Consider the following 25,212-nt stretch of genomic DNA (forward strand, 5'->3'; position numbering starts at 1 on the left):
TCCGAGGGACGACCCCTGGGCCGCTTCCTCAAGGCCCCGCCCCTGCCGTCTCGGGCGCCCTGGTGGCTAGGGGTGCATGTGGGGCCTGGCCAGGTGGGCGGCAGCGCCCACCCGTAGTGCCGCGTTCCCCCAGTCCAGTCCCTCGTGCTAAGCCCGGAGACGCTGGAGGTCAGCCTTTACGCGCCCAGCTGAAACCGCCTTTGCAAAATTATGACTGAGACCGTGAAAGAGATCTAACTTAGCCGACTCCATCTTGCTTCTAACCTTCAAGCTGTCCTTGTTCATCCCTGGTGGTAGGCTGAAATAACTTTTGGAGAAACTCAGTATATGGTTTTTTTTGTTTTTTCTTTCTTGTTTTTCTTTCTTTTATGAGATGGAGTCTTGCTCTGTCTCTAGGCTGGAGTGCAATGGTGCGATCTCGGCTCACTGCAACCTCCAACTCCCTGGTTCACGCAATTCTCCTGCCTCAGCCTCCCGAGTAGATGGGATTACAGGCATGTGCTACCACGCCCAGCTAATTTTGTAATTTTATATTTTTAGTAGAGAAGGGGTTTCTCCATGTTGGCCAGGCTGGTCTTGAACTCCTGACCTCAGGTGATCTTCCTGCCTTGGCTTCCTAAAGTGCTGGGGTTACAAGCGTGAGCCACCGCGCCCAGCCAGTTTATAATTTATAGTTTAAAACAAAGACAGTAACGGCCCTTTCCCAAAGCAGACCTCCTTCTTGCCTGGGGACTAGATATAGGACTAACATTAGCCACAATATTAGAAATTATGGTTTAGGAGTCATGCATCTGGAGGCTACAAGATTCTGACCCTCCCTAAACTCCTCCTAAGATCAGTGCTTGAGATATTTTGCCGACCCTGCACTTGATGGATCAGCTGGCACCACCCAGATGCATAAACTGGCTCCTGTGATCTTGCGACCCCACCCAGGAACTGACCGAGCGCAAGAAGACAGCTTCGACTCCCTCTGATTTCATCCCTGACCAACCAGTACTCCTGGCTCACTGGCTTCCCCCAACCCACCAAGTTATCCTTAAAAACTCTGCTCCCGGCACTCCAACAGCCTGGGCGACAAGAGCAAGACTCTGTCTCAAAAAAAAAAAAAAAACCTCTGCTCCCCAAATGCTCAAAGAGATCAATTTGAGTAATAATAAAACATAAAACTCCGGTCTCCCACACACCAGCTCTGCGTGAATTACTCTTTCTCTATTGCAATTCCCCTGTCTTAATGAATCGGCTTTGTCTAGGCAGCAGGCAAGATGAACCCCTTGGGTGGTTACTCAGCGCTCCGAGACACCTTAGGAAGAGTCGCCTCCGGCCTTTATTAGACATTGGGGCAGACGGTGCCGTGCGCTTCAGGGCTCATCCACCCCACGCAGCCTACAAGTCTCCCGAGGTCTCCGGTTTTTCCTTCTCCAGATGCTTCTTTTGGGGGCCCTGGTTGAGGGGGTGGTGCAGGAGGAGCCTTAGTCACAAGAGTCTGGCCAGAAACACCCCCTCCTCCAGCCAGGCCCTAGATCACTCAGAGCCAGCCCTGCTGCTGCTGCCCTCCCAAGGCTGCTTCCTCCCCCACCTTCTCTTCTAAAGAATCAGTGCCCAGGGATAGACCCTTAAGAGTCTCTCCTGCAGGCCGGGCGCGGTGGCTCACGCCTGTAATCCCAGCACTTTGGGAGGTCGAGGCGGTTGGATCATGAGGTCAGGAGATAGAGACCATCCTGGCTAACATGGTGAAACCCCATCTCTACTAAAAATACAAAAAATTAGCCTGGCATGGTGGCACATGCCTGTAGTCCCAACGACTTGGGAGGCTGAGTCAGCAGAATCACTTGAACCCGGGAGACGGAGGTGGCAGTGAGCCGAGATCGTGGCACTGCACTCCAGCCTGGGTGACAGAGCGAGACTCTGTCTCAAAAAAAAAAAAAAAGAGGCCGGGCGCAGTGGCTCAAGCCTGTAATCCCAGCACTTTGGGAGGCCGAGACGGGCGGATCACAAGGTCAGGAGATCGAGAGACGATCCCGGCTAACACGGTGAAACCCCGTCTCTACTAAAAAATACAAAAAACTAGCCGGGCGAGGTGGCGGGCGCCTGTAGTCCCAGCTACTCGGGAGGCTGAGGCAGGAGAATGGCGTAAACCCGGGAGGCAGAGCTTGCAGTGAGCTGAGATCCGGCCACTGCACTCCAGCCTGGGTGACAGAGCAAGACTCCGTCTCAAAAAAAAAAAAAAAAAAAAAAAAAAAAATGCAAAAAACTAGCTGGGCGAGGTGGCGGGCGCCTGTAGTCCCAGCTACTCGGGAGGCTGAGCCAGGAGAATGGCGTGAACCCGGGAGGCGGAGCTTGCAGTGAGCTGAGATCCGGCCACTGCACTCCAGCCCGGGCGACAGAGCCAGACTCCGTCTCAAAAAAAAAAAAGAAAAGAAAAAAAAAGAGTCTTTCCTGCAGGTGAGCTCAGGGAAGTCCCTGCCAGCTCCAGCTCCCTACTCGGGCAGACTGGATGTGGAGCCGGAGCCCCAGAGAAGAACAAGGATGGGGGTGGTGAGCTCACCATGAAGGCCCTCTTCTCTTCGGCTGTCTGGAAGCGGCCATGGCCGAACTTGGAGGTGGTGTCGATGAACTTGAGCTCAATATTCTCCACGGCCTGGCGGCTGTGGTGCACCAGGAGGGACTGGGGAATTCGTGGTAAAGTAGACATCAAGGGCGGGGATCCCCCACACCCTGCTGTGACCTCCAAGCCCTACCAGGAAGGTCTTGCTCACCTAGTTCCTACCAGAGCCCTCCCTTTCTGCTCCCACCACTCCATGCCCCTCGTGGCAGGCCCCGGGGCAGGACAGGCTGGCAGCCCTCAGGCACCCACTCCCCAGCCCACCCAGCACTGCCGACCTTTCTCAGCGTAATGACCCGCTTCTTCGTACCAGCAATACACCCCTTCAGCATGACGAAGTCGTTGTTCACTTCCCCGTAGTGCGGGAAACCACCCTGCGGAGGACACAGGTCAGGGGCCAGGCCCGGAAAGGGCTTCCGAGTTAGCTGACAGCTGGGGGTCCTAGGACAATCCCCACAGGGGCTGTGACAGGCCGGAGCCCCGTGCCCCGCCCCCAGGTGTAGGGGTGACTATCACGTGGCCCCTACTGAGGGCAGCTTCTGACTCACAAGCTAAGTCCTTTTCCATGCATTATCTCACTTAACAGTCTGGATTTTTGTTGGGGGAGACTGAGGATCAGAGGAGCGGAGTCAGTTGCTCCAAGCTCCACAGCTGCTAAGTCCTGGAGATGTGGCTTGAGCCCAGGTGGCCTGACTGCCAGGCCACAGTAGAAGCTGCCGCACTCCACACCCGCATGACAGCAGCTAGAGGGGAAGCTGCCTCCAGAGGAGGCTCGGAGGATGTGGGATGCAGCGCGGATTTCGTGCTTGTGACTACATCGAAATGTTTTGGATAAATGAGGCAAGGGTCCCACATCACTGCCCAGCTGTCAAAGTCTTCTGTCCAGTGTGCCTAGGGGGGCAGCGTCCAGCTGTGGGGCACAAATCTTGAGCCCCTGGGGCAGGGAGCATCCAACTGGGGCTGCAGCATGCCCCCTATATGTATACCAAGCTCCCTTGGCCAGCCTGACCCCACTCCAGCCCTTACCAGCGGTGTGATGGGCCTGGCGGTCGCCCCCTCCCAGCCTCACCAGTGGTGTGATGGACTTGGCAGTCACGTCGTAGCTGGTGGATGCATTGTTCTTCACCAGCTTCCCATCCTCCATGTGCAGCCCCCTGCCGATGCGGTAGATCTGCCAGGAGAAGGGGGCACATGCCGGGGCAGGAAGTGGCCTCTGAGGCCAGCAGCCCATCCAGGTCCATCGGCCCACGTGCTCAGACTCAGCGCTGGTGTGGGCATCTCGTGACCCCGGCAGTGTCTGGGTCATGCACCCCACCCACTGAGGCCAGTACTGAGGGCTGGGGTCCGACCACACGGTGTCCCGCTACCCTGCCTGAGGACACACCTTCTTGTTGAGCTCCGTGCGGTGGTGATAGCCCTTCTGCCCGGCCCGAGCAATGGAGCAGCCCACGCGGGCGGGGTGCCAGGCGCCGATGCAGGCCACCTTGCGCAGGCCCTTGTGGGTCTTCCTCGGCAGCTTCTTGGTATGCCAGCGGCTTGTGACCCCTGTGAGTGGGAGGGGCTGGTGGCTGAGAGGCCAGGCTGGTCCCCACTGCCTCCAGGAAGCCTGCCCTGAAGCTGCCATCCCCACTGAGCCCTACCTTTGACACCTCGACCTTTGGTGACAGCAATGACATCAATGACCTCACTCTGGCTGAACACGCTGTGCACGGGCACCTGCTTCTCCAGTCGGGCCTGGGCCCAGGCCACCTTCTCGGCCACCGTGCCACCATTCAGCTGGATCTCCATGATGTGGGCCTTCTTCTGCCGGAAGGGCAGCAGTTTCATCTGCAGGACACGGCCAGAGGTCACACCACGGCCCACGGGATCACACCCCAACCTGAAACACGGCATGGCCAGCAGTGACCCCTGCCGTTTTCCACGCATGCATTCATTCACGGGTGTTCCCAGGATCAGGCTGCAACCCATGTGTTGTGCTAGGCCCTGCGGATCTGGTGTAGATTGAGGCAGACGGAGTCCCACACCTCGGGAGCCACCATCTCGCCGGGAGACAGAAGGAAGGCAAGTAACTCTTGGAGAGGACAGAGTGCTCTGATGGGCTCTGGGGGCTGGTGTTTCAGATACAGTGGTCGGGGCAGAGAGGGCTTCTCTGAGGAGGTGCCGCTGCTAACAAGAAGGAGCCACAGGGCAAAGATTGGAGAGGCGCCGGGCAGCAGGACCCCGCATTTGCACAGGCCTGGTGGCAGGGGAGGTCTTGGAAAGTTGGTGTGACAGAGAGGAGACCAGTGTGGCCAGACGGTGGGGAGCAAGGAGTGTGGGTCTCCTCTGTGAGTCTCCTCTGTGTGAGTCTCGCTCTGTCGCCCAAGCTGGAGGACAGTGGGGCAATCTTGGCTCACTGCAACCTCCACCTCCCTGATTCAAGCGATTCTCCTGCCTCAGCCTCTTGAGTAACTGGCATTACAGGTGTGTGCCACCATGCCCGGCTAATTTTTTTATATTTTTAGTAGATTTGGGGTTTCCCCATGTTGGCCAGGCTGGTTTCAAACTCCTGACTTCAAGTGATCCACCCACCTTGGCCTCTCAAAGTGCTAGGGTTACAGGCATGAGCCACTGAGCCTGGCCTGATTTTTTTTTTTTTTAATATTTTTATTTTGAGACGGGGTCTCGCTCTATCACTCCGGCTGGAGTGCAGAGGCATGATCAAGGCTCACTGTAGCCTCAACCTCCCGGGCTGAAGCAATCCTCCCACCTCAGCCTCCTGAGTAGCTGGGACGACAGGCACTCACCACCGTGCCCATTTTTTTTTGTTTTTATTATTTTTGTTTGTTTTTATTATTTATTTTTCTATTTTTTTGAGACAGAGTCTCACTCTGTTGCCCAGGCTGGAGTGCGGTGGCGCGATCTCGGCTCACTGCAAGCTCACGCCATTCTCCTGCCTCAGCCTCCCGAGTAGCTGGGACTACAGGTGCCCGCCACCACACCTGGCTAATTTTTTATATTTTTAGTAGAGACAGGGTTTTACCACGTTAGCCAGGATGGTCTCAATCTCCTGACCTCGTGATCTGTTTGCCTCAGCCTCCCAAAGTGCTGGGATTATAGGCTTGAGCCACCATGCCTGGCCTTTTTTTTTTTTTTTTTTTTTTTTGTAGAGATGGGGATCTCCCTATGTTGCCAAGGCTGGTCTCAAAGTCCTGGGCTGAAGCAATCCTCCTGCCTCAGCACCCCTCTCCAAGTAGCTGGAACTACAGGCATGCACCACTATGCCCAGCTAATGTTTAAATTTTTTCTAGAAGACAAGGTCTCATTCGGTTGCCCGGGCTGCCACCTTGGCCTCTCACAGTGCTGGGATCACAGGTGTGAGCCACCGGGCCTGATTTTTGTTTTTTTTGTTTTTTGGTTTTTTTTTTTTTTTTTGAGACTCTATCACCCGGGCTGGAGTGCCATGGTGCGATCTCAGCTCACTGCAACCTCCACCTCCCAGTTTCAAGTGATTCTCCTGCCTTAGTCTCCCAAGTAGCTGGGATTACAGGCACCCACCATGCCCAGCTAATTTGTTTGTATTTTTACTAGAGGTGGGGTTTTGCCGTGTTGGCCAGGCTGGTCTCAAACTTCTGACCTCAGGTGATCTGCCTGCCTTGGCCTCCCAAAGTGCTGGGGTTACAGGCATGATCCACTGTGCCTGGCTTCATTTTTTTTTCTGTTTTTGTAAGGTCTCTGGCGGGTGCTGTGTGAAGCACAGGCTGTGTGATGTAGAGGTGGAGACAGAGAGGTCAGCGGGGACCACATAGTGACCCACAGGTGTGTGCGGAGTAGGTATGTCCGGGGCAGGTGTGTATGGAGTAGGTCTGTATGGAGCAGGTATTTACAGAGTACCTCCTGCATACCAGGCTCTTGGTGGCAGCTGTGGCCCCGCCCAGGGCCTCTGCCCATCTGGAGTCTGTCCAGGGAGATGAACATGCGCCAATGACTGGCCCAGGCATGGCCTGCATGTGTGTGAGTAGCTGGGGGCAGTGTGGGTTCGGGGGGCTGCGGGAAGCTCAGGGTCGGGGGCACTGGTCTAGGGCCTAGGGAAGCCTTCTCTGAGGACAAAGACGCCAAAGAGTGTTCCAGAATAAGCTGGAGGGTGCCGCCTGCCTGTCAGCCTGCAGCAAGCCAGACCCACGTACAAACACCTATTCCTGTGCACACTTATGCTGGAAACCGAAGGGAGGTGACCGACCCTCCACACTGTACACCTGGCTGGGGACCTGACCCTTCAGGGCATGCCAGGGTCCTAGTTGACTAGCTGGCGTGGCTGATGCCCCCGGCACCCCAGAAGGCACCGATCCCTGGGGACACACGTGGCCAGTGAAGCTGGTCAGCCGCTCTTCTGGGCCTGTACCAAGGCTCAGGTATTTTTAGGCTGACATTTGCCACGGCTCCTGGAAGCTGGGGTGAGGGGGCATGGGCTTAGGGACTGGCCGACAGCGGAGGGTCAGGGGCTGACCTGCGTGTGGACAATGACCCGAATGACCTTGCAGTACTTCTTCATGGCGGCGAAGTCTTTCTGTAGCTGCTTTTTGCCGTCTGTGTCCCGCCACCTCTTGCAGGCCTTGGTGAAGGCTTTCTTCTTGCTCTTGTGCCTGAGTCATGCGCAGGAGGGTGCTCAGAGGCCTCCAACCGGGGCAGCTCCTGAGGCCTATCCTGCCCCCACTTCACCCCCAGCCCACCAAGCAGGGTCCTACCGCTGGGACCGCCCCCCACCTGGAGGCCTCTGAGCTGGTTCCAGCCACCATCTTTGAACATAGACTGTCTCTCCCTCTCTCGGCCCCGGTTTCCTCCTCTGTAAAGCGAGTATCCTCCTGTCTCCCGGGGCCTGAGAGTGAGTGGCAGAGGTGCAGAAGCTCAGAGAAGGGGGCTGGCCAGCCCCGCAGGACAGGCACCTAGAGACCACCCCACCTGCCACATGGCTCGGACTGCTGGTCCCACTTCTCAAGGGTACAGTGGGTGCCGTGGCCAGGAACCTTGGGCTTGGGAGCCATCCTTTCTTTTTTGTTTTTGGAGACAGGGTCTCACTTTTTCTCCCAGGCTGGAGTGCAGTGGCACAAACAAAGCCCACTGCAGCCTGGAGCTCCCAGGCTCAAGCAATCCTCCCACCTCAGCTCCCCATGTAGCTGAGACCACAGGCGTGTGCCACCAAGCCTGGCTAATTTTTTGTATTTTTTGGTAGAGATGGGTTTTGCCATGTTGTCCAGGCTGGTCTCGAAGCCCTGAGCTCAAGCAGTCTGCCTGCCTCAGCCTCCCAAAGTGCTGGGATTATAGGCATGAACCATTGCGCCCAGCCAGAAGCCATAGTTTCTAACCCTCTCCAGAGTTCTGGGAGGTGGACATTATTAAAATTATTTTCGGCCGGGCGCGGTGGCTCACGCCTGTAATCCCAGCACTTTGGGAGGCCGAGGTGGGCGGATCACAAGGTCAGGAGATAGAGACCACGGTGAAACCCCGTCTCTACTAAAAACACAAAAAATTAGCCGGGCGCGGTTGTGGGCGCCTGTAGTCCCAGCTACTCCGGAGGCTGAGGCAGGAGAATGGCGTGAACCCGGGAGGCGGAGCTTGCAGTGAGCCGAGATCGCGTCACTGCACTCCAGCCTAGGCTGGGCGACAGAGCGAGACTCCGTCTCAAAAAAAAAAAAAAAAAAAAAAAATTATTTTCATTCCCATTCTATAGGTGAAGAAACCAAGATTTCTTTCAGGACTTACTGCCAGGGAAGATTTGAGGCCTGAGAATATCTTTCTTTCTATGTATAAGAGCTTCTCAGCTGGCTATTTCACTTTTCACCGTGGCTGCTAGGAAACTCAGAGCCAATGCTAACATTCCATCAAAGTAGCCTTTTGTTTTTGTTTCCTTCTTTTTCTTTTCTTTTCTTTTTTTTTTTTTGAGACAGGGTCTCACTCTGTCACTCAGACTGCAGTGCAGCGGCACAATCTCAGCTCACTGCAATCTCCACCTCCCAGGCTCAAGCGATTCTCTTCCCTCAGCCTCCCAAGTAGCTGGGATTACAGGTGCCTGCCACCATGCCTGGCTAATTTTTTGTGTGTGTATTTTTAGTAGAGATGGGTTTTCACCATGTTGGCCCAGCTGGTCTTGAACTCCTAACCTCAAATGAGCCACCTGCCTCAGCCTCCCAAAATGCTGGGACTACTACAGGTGTGAGCCTCCACAACTCACTCAAATTAGCCTTTTAATTAACCCTGAGGATTAGAATATTTGTTTCCTCTTTTTCCTCCATCCTGATTTCATCCCCAGCCTTCTAGTACTCTTTTTTTTTTTTTTTTTTTTTTTGAGATTGAGACAGCGTTTCGCTCTGTCACCCAGGCTGCAGTGCAGTGGCACGATCTCAGCTCACTGCAACCTTCACCTCCCAGGTTCAAGTGATTCTCCCACCTCAGCCTCCTGCGTAGATGGACTACAGGTGTGCACCAACACACCCAGCTAATTTTTGTATTTATTAGTAGAGATGGGGTTTTATCATGTTGGCCAGGCTGCTCTCAAACTCCTGACCTCAAGTGATCCACCTGCCTCGGCCTCCCAAAGTGCTGGGATTACAGGCATGAGCCACCACGCCCAGCCTACTCATCTTTTATTGAAAGGAAGGCAACACACAGAAACACACACACACTCCTACCTCCCACACAGCACTGAGACTTTTCTTCCTGCTCACCCACACCTATCATTTCAGCAAGAGCTAGAGCCTCAGGCACCCAACTTCTGTGGTCCCAGCAGCCCTTGGACAGCCCAGCCAAGGGCGGTGCTCACCAGTCCTTGTAGAATCGGCGCCGGCACTCATCACTGAGGTGTTCTGCAAAGATGGTCTTGAAGCTCCGGAGACCTCGAGGGGTGGCCACATAGCCCACCACGCCCACCACCACCAGGGGCGGCGTTTCTACAATTGTCACCGCCTCCACCTCCTCCCGTTTGGAAATTTCTGGGTGAGACGCAGGGATGGGGCATGAAGGGAGACCTCCTGAAGCCCGTGGGGGAGGGAGTGGAGAGCCGGCCATACAGGGGCAGGCCAGGAGAGTGTGGGGCCAGCCAGGACAGCATCCCCCAGAGGGTGGGGCTGAGCCCAAATGAGCATTTGTTATTTTAATAATTACAATGGATTTCTTTTTCTTTTTTTTGAGACAGGGTCTCACTTTGTCGCCCAGGCTGGAGTGCAGTGGTGCAATCATAGCTCCCTGCAGCCTTGACTTCCCAAGTTCAAGTGATCCTCCCACCTCAGCCTCCCAAGTAGCTGGGACTACAGGCACTCGCCACCATGCCCAGCTAATTTTTGTATTTTTTGTAGAGACAGGATTTCATGATGCTGCCCAGGTTGGTCTGCAACTCCTGGCCTCAAATAATCCTCCTGCCTCGGTCTCCCACAGTGCTGGGATTACAGGCATGAGCCACCATGCCCGGCCTACATTATTTCTTACAACTACTTGTGAATCTACAATTAAAACAACAAAAACCAAACTATATACATAGGCGTACATACAAAATAATGGTACATGAAATAGACCCGAAATGGCCAAAAAGTGCTGATGTCCTGGCGGGTGGTTTGAACCGAGGGCCTGGGGCGCCAGCCTTTGAATCCTAGCTCCTGGGCTTACTGCCCCGGTGCCTGGACCAGTTTCCTCACTGCTGTGTGCCTCGATGTCCTCGTCTGCGAGCTGAGGCCATGACAGAACCCTCCCGGAAGCCCTGCCTGAGCTCAGTGTCCACCACAATTCCCAGGGGCAGGGCCTGGTGCTCCCTGGGACTGTGACCCGCCTGGACCAAGAACGTGAGTTCTGGCTCCGAGCATCTGGAAGGTTCAGCCCTCCCCCTCCCCCGAGGGTCCCAAGTGTGACTCACTGAGCCCCGGCCGGTGCACCTCACGCAGGGTGTGGGTCATGCCCGCCTTGTAGCCCAGGAAGGCCGTGAGGTGCACAGGCTGGCTGGGGTCATCCCGCGGCCACGTCTTCACCTTGCCCCGGTGCCGGCGGCTCCTCTTGTGGGGCAGGAAGCCCAGGTGTCCATGCCGAGGGGCGGAAAACTTCCGGTGGGACTGGGGGACAGTAAGGAAGGAGGTCAGACCTGGGGTGTCCCTGGTGGTGGAGCTGGATGGTCCCAGAACCCGAACCTGGAAAAATGGACTCCAGGCCTCAGACTGAGGCCGGTGCTCAGCACCTCCCCTGTCTGCCTGCGGGAGAGAGGAAGGCTCACCAAGGGGCAGGGTCTTTGGGATGGCGTCTCCATAGCCACAGGCTTCCTGCCTCTGTGGGCTCAGCCTGGGGCCCAGGAGGGTTGCACCCGTACTGCGGCCGAGGACTCCTGGGGCAGGTGGCCGCTGTCATCTGTTCATCTCCAGGGCCCTCCCAGGCCCGGCAGCCCAGCCCTCATCCCCTTGTTTCCCCCTCCAGCGTCCCATCCCCTCACAGGCTGGGAGACTGTCCCTCTGAGGGAGCGCCCAGAAGCCCAGCTGTCCCATCCCCCCAGAGTTCCAGCTCCAACCCCAGCCCACCCTCCATGTCACCCTGGTCCCACCAACCATGGTGGCCGATCCCTGAAGGTCAGGAAGGGGCCTCCCCGCTAGCCGCCAGAGGTCGAGTGGCAGGGCCAGGACTCACAGCTGCCAGCTCCCAGATTAGCCTCTGGCACAGTCAGCAGGGTCTCCGGTGCCAGGAGCAGGCACGGGTGGGGCAGTGTTGGGGGCATCAGATGGGCAGCCTGGGTGGGGCACCTGGAGCCGGGGCTGGCACTCCTTTCCTCGATGGCCCTGGGACTGGGTTTTGACCCTCCCAGGACAGGACTGGGGACAGGCAAGGTGGGGGCCAATGTAGTCTGGTGGGGGCCTTCTCCCAGGCAGTGGCCAAGAGGAGGGGTCTGGTGCAGTTTGCAGACTTGGAGGCAGAGGGGATTCCCATCCTGAGGGCTGGGAGACAGCTGGATAAATGGCGGGAAGCAAGGTTGGGGACGGGGGAGACGAGGGAGAGGGCTGACTGCACCCTGAGGATCACCAGAGCTGTGCTTCCAGATTGAGATCCCTGGCTTAGGGCAGTGGCTCATGCCTGTGATCCCAGCACCTTAGGAGGCTGAGGCAGGAGGATCATTTGAGCCCAGGAGGTCAGGCTGCAGTGAACCTCGACTGTACCATTGCACTCCAGCCCGGGTGACTGAGCGAGACACTGTCTTAAAAAAAAAAAAAATGCCAGTCTGGCCAACACAGTGAAACCCCGTCTCTACTAAAAATATAAAAATTAGCTGGGCATGGTGGTGTGGGCCTATAATTCCAGCTACTCTGGAGGCAGAGGCAGGAGAATCACTTGAACCTGGGAGGCAGAGTTTTTTTTTTTTTTTTTTTTTTTTTTTGAGGCGGAGTCTCGCTCTGTCGCCCAGGCTGGAGTGCAGTGGCGCGATCTCGGCTCACTGCAAGCTCCGCCTCCTGGGTTCACGCCATTCTCCTGCCTCAGCCTCCCGAGTAGCTGGGACTACAGGCGCCGCCACCACGCCCGGCTAATTTTTTTGTGTTTTTAGTGGAGACGGGGTTTCATTGTGTTAGCCAGGATGGTCTCGATCTCCTGACCTCGTGATCCGCCCGTCTCGGCCTCCCAAAGTGCTGGGATTACAGGCTTGAGCCACCGCGCCCGGCCAGGGAGGCAGAGTTTGCAGGTTGCAGTGAGCCAAGATCGCACCACTGCACTCCAGCCTGGGCAATACAGTAAGACTCCATCTCAAAAAAAAAAAAAAAAAAAAAAAAAAAAAGGCCGGGCGCGGTGGCTCAAGCCTGTAATCCCAGCACTTTGGGAGGCCGAGACGGGCGGATCACAAGGTTGGGAGATCAAGACCATCCTGGCTAATACGGTGAAACCCCGTCTCTACTAAAAAAAAAAAAAATACAAAAAACTAGCCGGGCGAAGTGGCGGGCACCTGTAGTCCCAGCTACTCGGGAGGCTGAGGCAGGAGAATGGCGCAAACCCGGGAGGCGGAGCTTGCAGTGAGCTGAGATCTGGCCACTGCACTCCAGCCTGGGTGACAAAGCGAGACTCTGTCTCAACAAAAAAAAAAAAAAAAAAAAAAAAAATCAAGTTCTGGCTCCTGTAATTCACAAACATTGAAATACTTTTATGAATTTTTTTTTTTTTTTTTTTTTTGAGACGGAGTCTTGCTCTGTTGCCCAGGCTGGGGTGCAGTGGCCGGATCTCAGCTCACTGCAAGCTCCGCCTCCCAGGTTTACGCCATTCTCCTAACTCAGCCTCCCGAGTAGCTGGGACTACAGGCGCCCGTCAACCCGCCCGGCCAGTTTTTTTGCATTTTTTAGTAGAGACGGGGTTTCACTGTGTTAGCCAGGATGGTCTCGATCTCCTGACCTTGTGATCCGCCCGTCTCGGCCTCCCAAAGTGCTGGGATTACAGGCTTGAGCCACCGCGCCCGGCCTATGAATTTATATTTATTTATTTATTGTTATTATTATTATTTTTTGAGACGGAGTCTTGCTGTATCACCCAGGCTGGAGTGCAGTGGCATGATCTCGGCTCACTGCAAGCTCCGCCTCCCCGGTTCACGCCATTCTCCCACCTCAGCCTCCCGAGTAGCTGGGACTACAGCTGCCTGCCACCATGTCCGGCTAATTTTTTGTATTTTTAGTAGAGACGAGGTTTCACTGTATTAGCCAGGATGGTATCGATCTCCTGACCTTGTGATATGCCCACCTCGGCCTCCCAAAGTGCTGGGATCACAAGTATGAGCCACCGTGCCCGGCCTTATTTATTTATTTTGAAGAGACAACGTCTCACTCCATTGCTCAGGCTGGAGTGCAGCGGTGTGATCATAGCTCACTTGCAGCCTCAACCTTCTGGGCTTAACTGGTCCTCCTGCCTCAGCAGGACCTAATTTTAAAATGTATTTTGTTGTGGAGGCGGGCGTCTCACCATGTTGCCTAGGCTAGTCTGAAACTCCTGACCTCAAGTGGTTCTCCTGCCTCAGCCTCTCAAAGTGCTGAGATTATAGGCATAAACCACAGCACCTAGCCAAATTTAAATTTTGAACTTAAGTTTTGAATGAAAAGGGGGTTGAAATCTTCCTTCCTTCCTTCCTTCCTTCCTTCCTTCCTTCCTTTCTTTCTTTCTTTCTTTCTTTCTTTCTTTCTTTCTTTCTTTCTTTCTTTCTTTCTTTCTCTTTCTTTCTTTCTTTTCTTTCTTTCTCTCTCTCTCTCTCTCTCTTTCTTTCTTTCTTTCTTTCTCTCTTTCTTTCTTTCTTTTTTTGAGACAGGGTTTCCTCTGGTGCCCAGGCTGAAGTGTAGTGGCACAGTAATAGCTCACTGCAGCCTCAACCTCCTGGGCTCAAGCAATCCTCCTGCCTCATCCCCCCCAAGTAGCTGGGACCACAGGCACTTACCACCATGCCTCACTAATTTTTGTATTGTTTATGGAGACAGGGATCTCATTATGTTGCCCAGGCTGGTCTCAAACTCCTGAGCTCAAGCAATTTGCCTGCCTTGGCCTCCCAGAGTTCTGGGATTACAGATGTGAGCCACTGTGCCCCTCGAAATCTCTTTCAATTCAAAGATGCTATGGTTGTAAAGTTCTTTTTTTTTTTTTTTTGAGACAGAGTCTCCCTCTGTTGCCCAGGCTGGAGTTCGGTGGCACAATCTCGGCTCACTGCAACCTCTGCCTCCTGGGTTCAAGCGATCCTCCTGTCTCAGCCCCCCTGGTAGCTGGGATTACAGGCACGTGCCACCACGCCCGGCTGATTTTTGTATTTTTAGTAGAGATGGGGCTTCACCATATTGGCCAGGCTGGTCTCAAACTCCTGACCTCAGGTGATCCACCCGCCTCGGCCTCCCAAAGTGCTGGGTTTACAGGCGTGAGCCACCCCGCCCAGCCGGTTGTAAAGTTCTATAGCAGTGGAATTTTAGAGTTTTTCAGGCCTACGATGTCTCTAACATCTGTGAGTCTTACATCAATAGACACTAAGATTCTAGACTACTAAAATGTCAGGATTGTTTGGGTCTCATGGTTTGTATTTCTTTCCAAGAGTTTGGCTGGGAGCGGTGGCTTATGTCTGTAATCCCAGAACTTTGGGAGGCTGAGGTGGGCAGATCATCTAAGGTCAGCAATTTGAGACCAGAAACATGGTGAAACCCCGTCTCACCAGGGGTCCTGGTAGAGAGCGGGGCCCAGGGAATTCTGTACGGGCTAGGCAATCCAGGAAAGCTTCCTAGAAGAGTAGGGAGTTTGGAATTGCGTGTTATTTGTTGACTTTGTCGTGTATGCTCTAACGGCCTGTGTTCTCCATCACAGCCGGGCTGTTTATCTTCTTCCCTGCTGCACTCAGCACAGTGCCTGGCGGGCAGTGGGAACCGAATGACTCCCTCCTATTCCTTATGTCTGTTGGCTATTGTCTGTTTCTTTCACCGTAAGCAGGGATCTGTCCGGTTCGCGGCTACTTCCCAGGCTCCCAGACCAGTGACCAGCACCGCGCAGGCGCTCGGCAGAGACCGAGAACGGAGGCCCCACACGGGGGCGCCCTGCGGCGAGGCGGGTCCCGGCCGCGCCTGGCGGAGTCGGGGAACTACAAGTCCCATAGTGCCTCGCGGCCGCCAGCGCACAGACGCAGCCGCCCTCGGCGTCCTCTGTAGCTGGCGACCTAGGCCGCGGGACCCGGACCGAGGTAGAGGCAAGGGCAGCGCGTCAGGGAGCGGGGTTCGCGCCTCCCGCCGCCATGCCGGACAGCTGGGACAAGGATGTGTACCCTGAGCCCCCGCGCCGCACGCCGGTGCTGTCGTCGCAGACTTGGCTGCCCAATCCCGTCGTCTACATGACGAAGGTGTTCGACCTCATCGTGGACCGACCCGTGACCCTCGTGAGAGGTACGAGGCCCCAGCCCGGGGCTCCCTCGCCGGCCTCTGGGGACCCCTGGATCCCACACTCTGCCTGGATCCTCCAATGCCCCCGGGGTCCCGTCTCCCTGAGACCGCCCCCCGCTGCACCCCGGGGACAACCCCCCACCCCCGGAGACCCCCGAGCTCCGTCGCCTACTTTGGCCTCCCACTGCACCCCGGACCTCACCTCCTAGGATCCCGGGACGCCCCGCTCCTTCCCAGGACTCTTCCCTCCCTGCCGTACCCAGCACCCACTGCTCCAGGACCCCGCACTGCTCTCTGCCCCCGCCGCCCCGGGAACCCCTCCACCGCACCGCTGGCCTCAGGCCTCTCTCAAATGTTAGGGGTGGTCTGCACAGGGAAGCATCTGAATCCTGGGGGTTGTTAGACCTGCCAGATGACCAAGTGTCAGGGTGATGGCCGAGATGCCCACATTTACCATCTCTGGAACGAACCGGGAGAATGCCCAGTTCAGTGTTTTTTTTTTTTCTTTCCCTGAGACAGTCTCGCTCTGTTGCCCAGGCTGGAATGCAGTGGTGCGATCTCGGCTCACTGCAACCTCTGCGCCATCCCGGGTTCAAGCGATTCTCCTGCCTCAGCCTCCTCAATAGCTGAGATTACAGGTGCACCACCACCAAGCCCAGCTAATTTTTATATTTTTAGTAGACACAGGGTTTCACCATGTCAGCCAGGCTAGTCTCGAACTCCTGACCTCAGGTGATCCTCCCACCTTGGACCCCCAAAGTGCTGGGATTACGGGCCTGAGCCACCGCGCCCAGCCTGGTTCAGTTCTTTTTGAACACTTGGGGTGCATAGCATGCTCTGGTGGTTCTCTTGTAAAAGGATGAAGTCTGCAAATCAAACCCCCAAGGATCTGTAAACCGTGCAACAGCTGACCCAGCTCCCTCTCTTTTGTAGCAGTCCTAGAACATGTCTGTCCTATGTGTCTGGATGTTCGAGCTCTCTTTTTAGCTTGTTCATTTCCCAGTGAGGAAGCTGAGGCTGTAAGGTGGTAAGTTCTGCTTGCTGGAGGCTCCCTGTTGGAACCTCTGCGCACCCAGTCCTCCCGCAGGACTCCACAGGGGTCCCTGTGCAGCTGGGGGAGGTGCACCGGCAGAGCTTCGTCACAGTCAGTGCTGTCTGTGAGAAGCCGCTGCCTGTAGGCGTGTGTGGGGGACAGAGTAAGGTAATGCATGTGGAACTCTGAGGATGATGCCTGGTACGCTGGAGCTCTCCATCAGCTGTAGCCTAGGCCTTCACAGGCCTGCCTGGCCGGCCACACCTCATAGAGAGACGAACTGCCGGGTTTTTTTTTTTTTTTTTTTTTTTTTTTGAGATGGAGTCTCGCTCTGTCACCCAGGCTGGAGCACGGTGGCACGATCTCGGCTCACTGCTAGTTCCACCTCCAGGGTTCACGCCATTCTCCTGCCTCAGCCTTCTGAGTAGCTGGGACTACAGGCACCCGCCACCATGCCCGGCTAATTTTTTTGCTTTTTTTAGTAGAGATGGGGTTTCACCGGGTTAGCTAGGATGGTCTCGATCTCTTGACCTTATGATCCGCCCGCCTCGGCCTCCCCAAGTGCTGGGATTACAGGTGTGAGCCACCGCGCCCGGCCGAATTGCCTGTTTTCTAAACGCTGGAACACTCAGGAAGTTCTCCTCCCTCCCCTCCAAGGGGCCTATGAGAACTAGAAAGCTAAAAGCTTGTCCAAACCAATGAGGTGTGAGTCTGTGGTTTTGTCTTTGCAGAATTTATAGAGCGGCAGCATGCGAAGAACAGGTATTACTACTACCACCGGCAGTACCGCCGTGTGCCGGACATCACTGAGTGCAAGGAGAATGATATCTTGTGCTTGTTTGAAGCCGAAATGCAGTGGAGGAGGGACTAGTACGTGAGCCACGCTGGGAGTGTGGAGATCTGCAGCATGTGCAGCTGGGCCACCGGTCCCTGGGATTCCACAGGGTGGCATGCCCAGATCTTAGGACTGACATGGGAGGAGCCAGACCCCAGGGCTCTTGATTTCAATTGTTCTCGAGGGGTACAGGGAAAGGATTCCTGGTGATTAGCCTCTCTTGCTCCCTTTCTCCCCCAGCCAAGTCGACCGAGAAATTGTCAACATTATACAGGCTCGACTCAAGGCCTGTCAGCAGAGGGAAGGACACAACTACAAGCAGAACTGCAACAAGGAAGTGGAGCAGTTCACCGAGGTGGCCAAGGCCTACCAGGACCGCTGTGCGTGACCTCCCCCTCCCATCCTTCTGAGGCCTGGGGGCCAGAACCATTGCGATTCCTCCCTCCCCTCACTTCTGCCCACTTGACTTTGCCCCCTTTGCATGCAGCAGAGGCCTGGGTTCCCAGCTTGTTTCTATTGCTTTCTCAGATCAGGACCTGGGGGCCCACTATTCTGCCAGGAAGTGCCTGGCCAAACAGAAGGAGAGGATGCTGGAAGAGAGAAAAGCTGCAAGAGAGGCCGCCGCTGCCACCTCCTGAAGCATCTGTGGGTGCGCCTGCTGTGTGGCTCTGTATGACTGTTGCTGAAATAAAGTCCTGCAACCTGCCTGTGTTTCTGGTGTGATCTATTGGCCCCACATCCGCAGATTCAAACCACCACTAACCATGCAGGACACAGGACATAGTAACAGGCTGAATTCACTTTATTTTTCTTGTATAAAAACCCTATGTTGTAGCCACAGCTGGAGCCTGGGTCCGCTGCACGGAGACTCTGGTGTGGGTCTTGACAAGGTGGTCAGTGAATTCCTGATAGGGAGACTTGGTAAACACAGTCTCCTTCCAGAGGTCAGGGGTCAGGTAGCTGTAGGTCTTAGAGATGGCATCGAAGGTGGCCTTGGCTGCACAACAAAAGAACCCCAGGAGGGTCAGTGGTGTGCTTGAGGCAAGTCCCCCAACCCAAAAAGTGTCTGTCGCACTCCTAGGAACAGAGAGGCCATGCTGGGCGGGTCTGTCGTGCATTAGGAGAGCCTTTCTCTGCCTCCCTGAAAACACGCCAAGCACACGCCGGACCCGTGTGGTTAAGCGGAGCTGAGAGACCATGGCTACGCCCCATGCGTGGACCACCTACCGAAGTTGCCCAGGGTGGCAGTGCAGCCCCGGGCTGAGGTGTAGCAGTCATCAATACCAGCCATCATGAGCAGCTTCTTGGGCACAGGCGCTGAGACGATGCCAGTGCCCCTGGGTGCAGGGATGAGGCGCACGAGCACAGAGCCGCAGCGGCCTGTCACCTGGTGAGGGAAGAAGTCAGGAGGCAAGGGCCCAAGGGAGCCCGCCCCACAGCAGGCCCATAACCTGCCACCAGCCTACCTTGCAAGGGACAGTGTGGGGCTTGCCGATCTTGTTCCCCCAGTAGCCTCTGCGCACCGGGACAATGGAGAGTTTGGCCAGGATGATGGCCCCACGGATGGCAGTGGCCACCTCCTTGGAGCACTTAACACCCAGGCCGACGTGGCCATTGTAGTCCCCGATAGCAACAAACGCCTGTGAAGAGATGTGTGTGAGGCGACTGGTGGCCCTACACCCAATCACCGCCCACTGCCCAGAGCCTGTTGTGCCCCTCAAGGAAAGAAAGGCCACAGTAAGGCCCATCCGAGGTCCTGAGGAGATCTTTTCTCTCTCTCCCCATTACGAAAGTCACACGGGTGAAGCCAAGTGCAACTACGCAGAGCCGAGAGAGTCCTGACAAGCCCAGCCCAGCCCACTCCAGGACAGCCAGGTACCTTAAACCTGGTGCGCTGGCCAGCACGGGTCTGCTTCTGTACCGGCATAATCTTCAAAACCTCGTCTTTGAGAGAAGCCCCCAAGAAAAAGTCAATGATCTCAGATTCCTGCAACAAACAAGATAATTGTGGGGAGTGCATTCAAGAAAAACTTAGTACCATTATGCAACTAAAGAACCAAAGTCATCGGCGGGGCGGTGGCTCACACCTGTAATCCCAGCACTTTGGGAAGCTGAGGTGGGCGGACCACAAGGTCAGGATTTCAAGACCAGCCTGGCCCACATGGTGAAACCCCATCTCTATTAAACATACAAAAAATTAGGCGGGTGTGGTGGCCGGCGCCTGTAAACCCAGCTATGCGGGAGGCTGACGCAGGAGAATCGCTTGAACCTGGGAGGCAGAGGTTGCAGTGAGCCGAGATCGCATCAGCCTGGGTGACAGGCCGAGACTCTGCCCCGCCAAAAAAAAAAAAAAAAGTCACGAACCCCCTCACCTGGCATCCCCCATCTGTCCCCTTCGTTTACGTTTCAGCAGTTTTAATGGAAGTTTGTAAGATTAGCATGTTTTAGCATCTCAATCGTTTCTTCCTATTTGTCCTTTTCCTCGTTTGGTGAGATGTGGCTTTCCCCTCAGGTTTCCTTTTGCTTTGTCCAGCTTTGGCCTAGCCATGAACACCGTACCTTGCTAGGGCGAACGCTCACATGACAAACGCGCCATTGGCCTTTCCCCTCTGCACCCGCTGGACGCGGATGACAGCTGTCCCGTACACGCGGACTACGAGTTTGCTAACCCTTACGGTGTCCTCCCACAACCTAAACTTCATCGTCCTCTCGGATGGCATGAACTGAGCGCTGCTTCTGTCTCAGCTCTTTGGAAATGAATTCGCTGCGAACGTGGGAAGATGCGCTGAAATGCGTTTTGTGGCTCTCGCTTCGCTCAGGTATATCCATCCAACCTCTCTTAAGTGGAATCCCCTCCTCATCCAGCCCGCAACACAGCCTCAACCTCTCAAACGAGACGCTGGGCCCTTCAAGGCGGGTCAATGGCAGACGCCAACCATCCAACCCCAGCCCAAACGACTTCGGGGTCGCACTTGTTCAACGCCCCAACGACCGACGCGTACCTTAATGGGCAAAGAGAAGAGGTAGATCTCCTCCAGGGACTTGATCTTCATGTCCTTGACCAAGCGGCCCAGCTTGGTGACGGGCATCCACTAGCGGGAGAAAAGGCGCGAGTGACCAGGGCCGCTCTCCACCGCCGCCTACGGGCCCGATCCCGCGCGTAGCTGAAACCTACCTCCTTATCCTCGGCCTTGCCTCCGCGAGCTCCGCGGCCTCGGCCCCGGCCCCGTCCACGGCCGCGACCCCGGCCCCGGATGCCACTGCCGAAACCTCCGCGGAAGCCACCGCGGTTCCCCATCCCAGGGCCACCAGGGCCTCCGGGCCCCCCCGCTGCACCGGCGTCATCCGCCATTTGCTGGAGAAAAACAAGAACCAAGCAGTCAGTGCGGTCTAGGCATCTAGCAGCCCCCTGCAAGACCCCGACGGGGCCTCCCGCCCAGGAGCGCGGACTCGGGAGCCTAGACCCGACTCGATGTCCGCGGATTCCCGCCGCCCACGCCCAAACCCGCAGCACCAAACACGACCACTCACGTGTTCTCTCGGAAAAGAAGAGCGAGGCCTCCTGGGAAGCAGCTTTTATATCACACCAAGTGCCGCGAGACCTCCGCGGCCCCGCCCCGGGCGGGAGCGCGCCGAGCTCCCATAAGACAACCTGTGATTGGCTCCGCGGTGCCCCGCCCTCACCGGGCTCGGCGTGTTCCTGCGCGTCCGGCCCCAGCCGCGGCCTGGGAATCTGCGTCACCCGGAAAGCAGCTATAAACGCCCGCGCATGCTTTGCACTGCCTTTTTCACTTAGGTAGGTCCTCCTGCGTTGACCACCGGTATCCCACTGGTGGTCTTGGAGACCGGCGTTGGTTGAAAATCACCCCCGGCTTTGGCCGTGGCCGCGGGTGAGATTCGACGCCCAGAGCCTCCGGGGGCCTCAGCTCACCGCGCGCTGCTCCATGTGCGGCGGTGAAACCCAGGCCCCGACAGGCGCCGCGTCCTCCCCCCAGGTGTGGCCGCTCGCGTGGTCTGGCCCCTGACTCCTGACCCCGGCTGCCGACCCCTAACCCTGTTTTCTCTCCGCAGGACACTGGTCCTCCCACGCCTGAGACCGACGTCGCCAGGACCGCGAGGTCGGGGGGACTCGGCTGTCTCCCGTCTTTCAAATAAAGCTGTTTGCCTAACTCACTGCGTGCGGGTGTTCTTGGGGTCCCGACCCGCCTATCAGCCTGGCAAGTGCATCTGTTCACGCAGTGGCGGGGAGAACCCTAGCGAGATGCCTCCTCGTCTTTCCTGGCCATCCCAACGCCGCGTTGGAGACGAGGATAGGATGTGGGAGGTTGGCAGGTGACATGTAAGGTCCGACGCTTCTTAAGTGGCGGAGCCAGATTGGGAACAGTCTTGTGGCCATGCGCGCCTCAGGTAAAGGCCTAAAGGGCGCCAGGTGGGGCCAGCAGAGCGCTCGCAAGGATGGGAAGTTCAGAGGCTTCCAGTGACTTCCTTGTGAGACCAGGTGAGATTCTAAGGGATTTGACCAGCTAGGCCTAGATGAACTCAGCGCCCCAGTGGTGCTAGGCTGGAGCGGATCAGACACCTGGTTTGGGAGGCTGGGCCCCTGCTCTGGGCAGCAGTTTCCCTGGGAGTTTAGTTCTCACTGCCTTGGAGCTACCCCTGAGAGTCGGACCCTAAGTGAAGACCCCTAGTGCGTCAATGCCTGAAGCCCCCATACTCTAGGAGCCCTAGGAGCTGCAGCCCTCTGGAGAGAAGAGGGCGGCAATCCCTGTGATCGCACTGAAGCCCTGGCCTCGGGGAAAGAGCTCCATGAAGCTTGGTTCATCTCAGCTCACTACAACTTCTGCCTCCCGGTTTCAAGCAGTAATGCCTCAGCCTCCCAAGCAGCTCGGACTACAAGCACCTGCCACCACGCTCGGCTAATTCGTTTGTATTTTTAGTAGCGATGGGTTTTCACCATGGTGACCAGGCTGGTTCGAACTCCTGACCTCAAGTGATCTGCCTGCCTCGGCCTCCCAAAGTGTTAGGCTTACAGGCATGAGCCACTGCACCCAGCCCTGTGACTTAAAAGAGGTGGGGTCTCACTGAGTTGCCCAGGCTGGTTTCCTGGGCTCAAGTGATCCTCCTGCCTTAGCCTCCCAAACTGCTGGGATTACAGGTGTGAGCACTGTGCCCAGCTACCTGTGATCCTCTACAGAAGGGAACAAGGGCTGGGCTGTACAGGGTCTCTGGGCCCTGAACCAGGGTTGTGATTGGCTTGAGCTGGACAATGCTATTGTGATGTCAGCCCACACCCACTGTGAAATGCAGGCTCCTGAGCTCTGGGGGCCTGTGGAGCTGCTGTCTAGACACAGATCATGGTGAGCCTGGGGTCCTCTTACTTCCAGCCCTTAGATGTGTGCCCAACTCCAGAAACTTGCCCAGTTGTTCAGGGATCGACCCCACTGCACTTGGAAAGGGTGGGCAGTGGGTCGCAGGCCCCCATATGGTACAATGAAACCTGGAAGGCTCTGGCTAGGTCTGATTCTAGGCTAAGGCCCCCGTCTCCAACCAGGGATTAGTAGTCCTGGGGTAGGGGGCCCTAACCCCTACAGCTGCCCCCTCAAAGTGGGTGCTGAGCCAGCCCCTCTACTTGCTTCTGTGGCTCACCTCCCCGCCCAAAGCTTGCTAGGCTGTTGCTGGGTATGTGGACCAGGGACTGGATCACTGTCCCAGCCAGGTCCTGACACCTGGCCTTTGCAGAGTGGCGGGTATGATCTCAACCTCTTCGCCAGCCCTCCTGACAGCAACTTTGTGTGCTCCGTCTGCCATGGGGTTCTCAAGAGGCCAGCAAGGTTGCCATGCAGCCACATCTTCTGCAAAAAGTGCATCTTCCAGTGGCTAGCCAGGTGCCACCGGGTACCCAAGGGGCTGGGAGGGGAGGAGTGAGACTGGGGGCCATTGCTGTGGCCCAGAACAGAGGGGAAAGTCAGCCAAAAGACTCAGCCACGAAATCTCCCTAAACTAAAATGTGTATACCCTCACTCAGTGGCATCTGCAGACCCCGGCCCCAGCCTCAGAGATGAGAGCGCCCTGTAATATGCCCTGATGCCTCCTCCAGCTGATGAAGGGACCACCTGGGTCACCGAGTGAGAGCTTGACCAGGGCTCCCTTCCTACTCCCAACACTCACCCCTACTCATGCCTCCTTCCAGACAAAAGACCTGTCCGTGCTGTAGGAAAGAGGTGAAAAGGAAAAAGATAGTCCGCGTGAATAAACTCCGGAAAACCATTGGCCGCCTGGAAGTCAAGGTAGCTCAGAGTACCCACTCCCCCGACCCTCGATCCTTCTCACCCTTGTAGGGGTGGGGCAGGGCCAGGAGAGGGGGCAGGAGAATCCTATCCTCAGAGAGACAAGTGCAGCCTTGGGAGGACCAGACGTGGCTGAGTTTGAATCGTGGCTTTACTGCTTAGTTGCTGTGTGACTTTAAGCAAGTCACCTAACTTTTCCGAGCCCCGGGGTCTCAGCTGTAAAATGGAGATTATAGAGGACTTACAGAGGATTTTCAGAGGATCTAGTGCCTGGTGTGCTGGCCACTACTCTCCAGCCCCCTAGTTTCACAGATGGGTAAACTGAGGTTAAAAAGGAAAGCCTGGCATCCATACCACTCACCAGACCAACCCAACTGTGTACCTTCCAGTTCCCCAAGACTCAGGCCTCACCCCCTCCCCTGGAACTTCTAGCTTCTTCCCACTTCCAAGCATTTGCCCCAATGTTCTCTCCACCCACTCACCCAAGTCAGAAAAGTGTGGGAGGCTCCCGGTTCCCTGGTTACTGGTGAATGGAAAGCCAGGGGTGGGGGGTTCTGGGGGTGTCCTGCCTGATTTCTTCACACGTGTTCTTCTTCACCCTCAGTGCAAGAATGCCAACGCTGGCTGCATAGTGACGTGCCCCCTGGCCCATCGCAAGGGGCACCAGGACTCATGCCCCTTCGAGCTAATGGCCTGCCCCAACGAGGGCTGCACCTCGCGCGTGCCGCGTGGGGCCCTGGCAGAGCACCGGCAGCACTGCCAGCAAGGATCCCAGCAGCGCTGCCCCCTGGGCTGCGGGGCCACGCTGGACCCGGCCAAGCGCGCTCGCCACAACTGCTACCGGGAGCTGCACAATGCCTGGAGCGCGCGCCAGGAGCGCAGTCGGACCCTGCTGCTGTGCCTTCTGCGGCGCGTGCGCTGGCTGCACCGAGCCACCAGCGTCGTTCGCCGAGAGCTGGCGGAGCTCAGCAACTTCTTGGAGGAAGACACCGCTCTGCTGGAGGGCACCTCACAGGAGGAGGCCAAGGTCGCCCCAGAAGGCAACGCTGGGGCTGAGGTGGTGGGGGAGTCCAGGGCCAACGTACCTTGTAAATAGGTCAATAAAAGCGGAGCCCAGGCCTGCCTGCCTCTGTGCCTGCGGCCCTCACAGCTGTCACCGGTGTATCCCTACCGCCCTCTCCAGGCATTTGCCTGCTCTCTTTCATCTTTTCTTTTTCTTTTTTTTTTTTTTTGAGACAGAGTCTCGGTCTGTCGCCCAGGCTGGAGTGTAGTGGCGCGATCTCGGCTCACTGCAACCTCTGCCTCCCGGGTTCACGCCATTCTCCTGCCTCAGCCTCCCGAATAGCTGGGACTACAGGTGCCCGCCACCACGCCTGGCCAATTTTTTTGTTTTTAGTAGTGACGGGGTTTCAGCGTGTTAGCCAGGATAGTCTCGATCTCCTGACCTCGTGATCCACCCATCTCGGCCTCCCAAAGTGCTGAGATTACGGGCGTGAGCCACCGCGCCCGGCCACGAATGCCTTTTTATACTGTTATCAAAGAGCCAGGCCACCAGCGACGCCACCCGCGCCCGTCTACCCTCA

The 25,212-nt window shown here is 56.4% G+C and overlaps 4 protein-coding genes and 3 non-coding genes across 9 annotated transcripts; 3 read left to right on the forward strand and 4 right to left on the reverse strand.

The window, feature by feature from the left end:
- Window positions 1-1,305: 1,305 nt before the first annotated feature.
- LOC105485830 (ribosomal protein L3 like) lies at window positions 1,306-11,264 on the reverse strand. 3 transcript variants are annotated; one of them, XR_989803.2, is made up of 10 exons: window positions 10,833-11,045; window positions 10,482-10,674; window positions 9,399-9,567; window positions 7,089-7,224; window positions 4,243-4,429; window positions 3,987-4,147; window positions 3,672-3,773; window positions 2,913-2,976; window positions 2,546-2,665; window positions 1,306-1,440 (listed from the first exon to the last, which is right to left on the reverse strand). XR_989803.2 is itself a non-coding variant. In XM_011748360.2 (10 exons), exons 1-10 carry the CDS (start codon window positions 11,158-11,160, stop codon window positions 1,384-1,386), a joined length of 1,224 nt encoding a protein of 407 aa, XP_011746662.1. In that variant the 5' UTR covers window positions 11,161-11,264; the 3' UTR covers window positions 1,306-1,383. The 3 variants fall into 3 exon arrangements, 2 of the variants coding, with proteins under 2 accessions (XP_011746662.1, XP_011746661.1); XM_011748360.2 differs by lacking the exon at window positions 10,833-11,045 and adding an exon at window positions 11,158-11,264 and having other exon boundaries at window positions 2,881-2,976; XM_011748359.2 differs by having other exon boundaries at window positions 2,881-2,976; window positions 10,833-11,042.
- A 3,965-nt stretch (window positions 11,265-15,229) lies between these two features.
- On the forward strand, window positions 15,230-18,047 carry LOC105485828 (NADH:ubiquinone oxidoreductase subunit B10). Its single transcript, XM_011748357.2, has 4 exons — window positions 15,230-15,477; window positions 17,239-17,377; window positions 17,583-17,722; window positions 17,871-18,047. Exons 1-4 carry the CDS (start codon window positions 15,330-15,332, stop codon window positions 17,978-17,980), a joined length of 537 nt encoding a protein of 178 aa, XP_011746659.2. The 5' UTR covers window positions 15,230-15,329; the 3' UTR covers window positions 17,981-18,047.
- Window positions 18,048-18,123: 76 nt separating this feature from the next.
- LOC105485945 (ribosomal protein S2) lies at window positions 18,124-20,894 on the reverse strand. Its single transcript, XM_071083900.1, has 7 exons — window positions 20,874-20,894; window positions 20,518-20,697; window positions 20,345-20,434; window positions 19,222-19,329; window positions 18,809-18,982; window positions 18,570-18,729; window positions 18,124-18,339 (listed from the first exon to the last, which is right to left on the reverse strand). The coding sequence occupies exons 2-7, from the start codon at window positions 20,692-20,694 to the stop codon at window positions 18,167-18,169; spliced, it is 882 nt and encodes a 293-aa protein (XP_070940001.1). The 5' UTR covers window positions 20,695-20,697; window positions 20,874-20,894; the 3' UTR covers window positions 18,124-18,166.
- Window positions 18,407-18,539, reverse strand: LOC112427425 (small nucleolar RNA SNORA64/SNORA10 family). The gene has a single exon (XR_003018969.1). It is a non-coding gene; the product is annotated as a small nucleolar RNA SNORA64/SNORA10 family (small nucleolar RNA).
- LOC112427427 (small nucleolar RNA SNORA64/SNORA10 family) lies at window positions 19,046-19,179 on the reverse strand. The gene has a single exon (XR_003018971.2). It is a non-coding gene; the product is annotated as a small nucleolar RNA SNORA64/SNORA10 family (small nucleolar RNA).
- A 298-nt stretch (window positions 20,895-21,192) lies between the features above and the next one.
- LOC112427424 (small nucleolar RNA ACA64) lies at window positions 21,193-21,319 on the forward strand. The gene has a single exon (XR_003018968.2). It is a non-coding gene; the product is annotated as a small nucleolar RNA ACA64 (small nucleolar RNA).
- Window positions 21,320-22,542: 1,223 nt separating this feature from the next.
- Window positions 22,543-24,785, forward strand: LOC105485827 (ring finger protein 151). The gene is made up of 4 exons (XM_011748356.3): window positions 22,543-22,699; window positions 23,082-23,227; window positions 23,533-23,629; window positions 24,234-24,785. Exons 1-4 carry the CDS (start codon window positions 22,697-22,699, stop codon window positions 24,723-24,725), a joined length of 738 nt encoding a protein of 245 aa, XP_011746658.1. The 5' UTR covers window positions 22,543-22,696; the 3' UTR covers window positions 24,726-24,785.
- The last annotated feature ends 427 nt before the right edge of the window (window positions 24,786-25,212 follow it).

This window comes from Macaca nemestrina, chromosome 18, assembly GCF_043159975.1.
Source record: "Macaca nemestrina isolate mMacNem1 chromosome 18, mMacNem.hap1, whole genome shotgun sequence".
Classification (NCBI taxonomy): Eukaryota; Metazoa; Chordata; class Mammalia; order Primates; family Cercopithecidae; genus Macaca; species Macaca nemestrina.

Coding starts and splice junctions, on each gene's coding strand:
- LOC105485828 (XM_011748357.2), top strand. CDS start 15,330: ATGCCGGACAGCTGGGACAAGGATGTGTACCCTGAGCCCCCGCGCCGC. Junction 17,378..17,582: donor ATGCAGTGGAGGAGGGACTA/GTACGTGAGCCA, acceptor TTTCTCCCCCAG/CCAAGTCGACCGAGAAATTG. Junction 17,723..17,870: donor CAAGGCCTACCAGGACCGCT/GTGCGTGACCTC, acceptor TTGCTTTCTCAG/ATCAGGACCTGGGGGCCCAC.
- LOC105485827 (XM_011748356.3), top strand. Junction 23,228..23,532: donor ATCTTCCAGTGGCTAGCCAG/GTGCCACCGGGT, acceptor GCCTCCTTCCAG/ACAAAAGACCTGTCCGTGCT. Junction 23,630..24,233: donor TTGGCCGCCTGGAAGTCAAG/GTAGCTCAGAGT, acceptor CTTCACCCTCAG/TGCAAGAATGCCAACGCTGG.
- LOC105485830 (XM_011748359.2), bottom strand. CDS start 10,865: ATGGAGACGCCATCCCAAAGACCCTGCCCCTTG. Junction 2,977..3,671: donor CCAAGTCCATCACACCACTG/GTGAGGCTGGGA, acceptor TGTCCTCCGCAG/GGTGGTTTCCCGCACTACGG. Junction 2,666..2,880: donor GGGTCATTACGCTGAGAAAG/GTCGGCAGTGCT, acceptor CGAATTCCCCAG/TCCCTCCTGGTGCACCACAG.
- LOC105485945 (XM_071083900.1), bottom strand. CDS start 20,694: ATGGCGGATGACGCCGGTGCAGCGGGGGGGCCCGGAGGCCCTGGTGGC. Junction 20,435..20,517: donor GCAAGGCCGAGGATAAGGAG/GTAGGTTTCAGC, acceptor TTCTCCCGCTAG/TGGATGCCCGTCACCAAGCT. Junction 19,330..20,344: donor TCTTCTCTTTGCCCATTAAG/GTACGCGTCGGT, acceptor TGTTTGTTGCAG/GAATCTGAGATCATTGACTT.